Source organism: Lactuca saligna, chromosome 3 (assembly GCF_052625555.1).
Source record: "Lactuca saligna cultivar CGN05327 chromosome 3, ASM5262555v1, whole genome shotgun sequence".
Taxonomy (NCBI): Eukaryota; Viridiplantae; Streptophyta; class Magnoliopsida; order Asterales; family Asteraceae; genus Lactuca; species Lactuca saligna.
In genome coordinates this window covers 165,199,559-165,204,020 of record NC_136419.1, presented here as the reverse complement: position 1 = coordinate 165,204,020, position 4,462 = coordinate 165,199,559, and the positions used below count along the sequence as shown (strand labels likewise).

The following is a 4,462-nucleotide window of genomic DNA, read 5'->3' as shown; positions in this document are numbered from 1 at the left end:
GAGAGAGAGAGAGAGAGAGTGAGAGAGAGAGAGAGAGGTAAGTTCAATTGAAAAAATAAAAAAGGTTGAGAATGGGGGAATCGTTCTCAGCCACTCATTTATTTTGCCGCAAAAGCCTTTGTTGTACCAACGGAAATGGATAAGGAATATACATATGTTTCCAACAAAACATGTTTCCTTCAACTATGCTAATCATTACTTTAGTATATACAAAAACATAGTTTTTTTTATTTTTTATTTATCTTTTAATTTTTTTTTATTTTTATTTTTTAATTTTTAAGAAGTTATTTATATCGAACAATGATTTTAAATATATCAAAATTCATGATTTTTTATTCTCTACAAATAGACATCCATATTGATATATACTTTTAAAATAAAATAAAAAATTTATTATTTTTTATATTCTCAACTATCGTTATTTATAAGTGAATAAAAATGCATCAGATTTTTGGTACAGTACATTCATTATTCACTTATGAATAAAAATATATAGTTAATTTTTTATAGTTTAAATATCATTTATACTACTTATTCATATATGAATAACAAATTGACTGTAACCAAAATCTGATAAATGTTTTATTCATATATGAATATAAAATATTACGACAACTAATGCACGTTTTATTAATATATATATATATATATATATATATATATATATATATATATATATATAATATATGATGAAAAATGATGTAAAAAATATATTTTAAGTAAGAAAACTTTATTGCGTGTCATATTCATATATGAACGATACTTAAACTATAAAAAAAGTTACATATACGTTTTATTCATAAGTGAATAACGAATATACTGTAATAAAAATCTGATAGATTTTTTTTTTTCACTTATGAATAACGAGAGCTGAAAGTCTAAAAAAAATATTTTATCTTAAAAATATATCAATATGGATGTCTATTTATAGAGAATAAAAAGTTATGAATTTTGATATATTTAAAATAATTTTTTGATAATAATGACTTTTTAAAAATAAAAAAAAACAAAAAAAAAGTATGTTTTTGTATATATTAAGGTAATGATTAGCATAGTTTAAGAAAACATGTTTGTTTGGAAAACACATGTTTATCCGTTATCCATTTCTGATGGTACACTTAAATGTTTTGCGGCAAAATAAATGTGTGAGTGATAATGATTCCCCCATTCTCAACCATTTTATTTTTCTCAATTGAACCCTCTTCTCTCTCTCTCTCTCTCTCTCTCTCTCTCTCTCTCTCTCTCTCTCTATATATATATATATATATATATATATATATATATATATATATATATATATATATATATATATATATATATAAGCGGCCAATTATGTTTGCACGACAACCATAGAGAGAAGTACCACAAATAACAAACAAAGAAAAAATGAATGGTGAGAAGAGATCAATCCGTTTGGTCCACATCCTTATTTAGAATTAATAACAACTATTTAGATATACAAAATAAAGGTATAGTAGTATGTTACACAATGCTTTATTTCGAAAACGGTACAAATTAACAACTTATTACATCAAACGATCTTACACAATAAATCATATATAGTATTGCTCAATGTTTCTTTTGCTCTTAAGTTCTCTAGAAAAAAAGTTCTTGACGTAATCCACAAGAGATACCCTTATAAATTTTGGTGGTGTCTCGTTAGTGATTAGGCTTGGCACAGGTCCAAAATCAACATCTATTTTAGGGGCAAAAAATGTGGCAATGGATAGCCTCTCCTTCTCAGAGTTCACTATTGCTCTATGCTCGATGCTTTTGTATAGCCCATTTGTCACAATCTGATAACATCAAATAAACCTTACAATTTTAGCAACCAGTTTAAAACCACGTTTAGTTTTGGTCTATATATCTCGTTGTTAAATACAAAACAAATGTATAGCTACTCTACCAAAGCTCTTTGAATTATAAACCAACCAATTCGTTGCCATTTATCTACGTTTCATTTTCATGAATCCTAGCTTGTGCTTATGGGAAATATTACATATCCATCAGAACTTAAATCTCTACGTATCATGTTTGATAACACAAAGAGGTTAAATGACGAAAAACAGAAGGTAAATGATTATCTTCAGATTGAAACTATTTTGAGATAGAAATGATGACCTCTATGATGTCCCCAAGATTGACTATGAACGCATTTGGGAGTGGTTTGACCGGAATCCAAATGCCATCCTTTTTTATCTGCAGACCTTCTACTTCATTGACTTGAAGCAGGAAGGTGATTCCAAGAGGATCTGAGTGAGGGCTGAGACCGATGACCTTTTCAGGTTCTGGACATGGTGGGTAATAGTTCATCCTCATAGATTGTAACCCTTCATCAAACAATACTTTCATATCCTCAACCTTCATCTTCAAAGCGTTTGCAATGAAAATAAGAGTTTTTAGTGTAACGTTCTTAACTTCTCTTGAGTATGCTTCTAGGGTATCTCTGTGATAATATACATTATTGGATGTTAAAAGTTAACAGCCTCTAATAAAGTGGGACAACTGCATACGATGCTTATAATATATTATTATTACGTATTTAGAATAATAAAGACTAATTTATTTCATTTGACGGTTTAAGTTATTCATAAAACTAGGAGTTAATTCGTATAGAAGTTCCACGAATATGAAAATTGTTGGCATAATTCAAATCAGTAACCTAGATGATCTCTAACGTAATCACATGATTTTCACTTACATAATAACCCTTCATAAAAAAAAACTATTGGTAATTTGGTATATATGTTTGGTTTGATCTATAGAAATTGAATAAATTTTAATATACCGTAAGGGTATTCTTTATAACCAAAAAACACAAAAAACAAAAAAAAAAGTTTATATTGCAATATTTTCATTCGGTGTATATTTGAATGAAAAAAAAAAAAAAAAAAAAAAAAAAAACACAACTCTTGCATACGGAATGAAAACTAACAAAATCAAGGATCATTCGATCAGACAAAACAAAAACTCCTTTTGTTCTAATGAAATAGACCATTTCATCACTTTTTCAATTCCATCTTGCCAAACAATGTCTATAATTTATCATGCTATCATATAAAAGTGAAAATCGAGAGAAAATAGTGGGACAAATGACCTGAATGGAAGAGGTAGCTTAGGAAACAAGTGAGGCTTTCTCATTTCATGAGGTAGTGTAACCAGGTAAAACATGTCCGCCCAATCAAGCTTTTGTTCCTCAGAGACAACAAAAGCTTGTCCATATCCCTCAACATCTCCTGCGTCTTGCCAAAACTTCTTCTTTTCTTCCATTGGCAAATTGAAAAATTCTTGTGTTTCTTCTTTCATCTTCTCCAACAATGAATAACTCACCCCATGATTTATCATCTGTAACATGAAATTCATAAATCATGTTTTGTGAGCACAATCTCAACTATATTTGTAATTGGTTTCACTAATATTATTGTTATCAACGAGTATGGTTTCTCCCAGCTTAAAACACAATACGGCCAAAATCAGCAACATCCTGTTTAATAATACTGTTCACCATATTTGAAATTTAATCATGCAATAGAATCGGCATTTGGAAAACAATACGCATGATATAATTACCTGAAAAAAACCCCAATCTTTACAAGCAAGGTGTAGCCTTCCCAATTCTAAATTACTTGAATCTTCAGAGAGTAAGAGTTGCATATCTATGACAGGTACTTCTAGTAGTGTGAAAGACGGCAGACATGATGATATTGGATGCTCCTGATCATATCGGGGAGGAACCTCAACAAGCGGTTGCTTTGCCAATTCTTGCACACTGGGCACTAAAAGGGAACTCCCCAAACTTCTTCCGTTTGCTTCCATGGGTGTTCTACATGGTATTGGTGTGATAGTCATTATATATAGAGAAAAGTGTAAATATAGTCCCTTTGTTTATCAAAACATTGGCGTGTGAGTCCCTAAAGTTCAAATTATGCATATATGATGCCTTTAAAACCATGTTTTGCCCTGTCCAAATTGAAATTATTAAGTTATCTGTATGTAATTTATTATTGATTTTTTTGATTTGTTTCAAATACAATTAAAAATACTCTCTCTCTCTCTCTCTCTCTCTCTCTCTCTCTCTCTCTCTCTCTCTCTCTCTCTCTCTCTCTCTCTCTCTCTCTCTCTCTCTCTCTCTCTCTCTCTCTCTCTCTCTCTCTCTCTCTCTCTCTCTCAATAAAATACTATTTGTTTTCAAAAATAAATGGTATCCTCTCTCTCAATAAAATACCATTTGTTTTCAAAAACAAATGGTATCTTATTGAGAGAGAGATTTTTTTTTTCCTTTTTATATTATTAAGTAATAAGAGATTAAAATAAAAATGAAAAGAATTCAAATGATAAAACAGTGATTCTATGTGCTTTACAAAATGTTGCAAGTTTAGTTCTTAATCTTTTAAGATTAAATCGGTTTATATGGTTTCGTTTTCTTGTAGTCTCTGATCCGTATAAAAATAATATTTATATA

The 4,462-nt window shown here is 29.4% G+C and overlaps 1 protein-coding gene across 1 annotated transcript; it reads right to left on the bottom strand.

Annotated features, from left to right (window-relative positions):
* Nucleotides 1-1,394: 1,394 nt before the first annotated feature.
* Nucleotides 1,395-3,843, bottom strand: LOC145037432 (oxoglutarate-dependent flavonoid 7-O-demethylase 1-like). Its single transcript, XM_078986082.1, has 4 exons — nucleotides 3,571-3,843; nucleotides 3,098-3,345; nucleotides 2,122-2,446; nucleotides 1,395-1,796 (listed from the first exon to the last, which is right to left on the bottom strand). The coding sequence occupies exons 1-4, from the start codon at nucleotides 3,814-3,816 to the stop codon at nucleotides 1,554-1,556; spliced, it is 1,062 nt and encodes a 353-aa protein (XP_078842208.1). The 5' UTR covers nucleotides 3,817-3,843; the 3' UTR covers nucleotides 1,395-1,553.
* Between the last annotated feature and the right edge of the window lie 619 nt (nucleotides 3,844-4,462).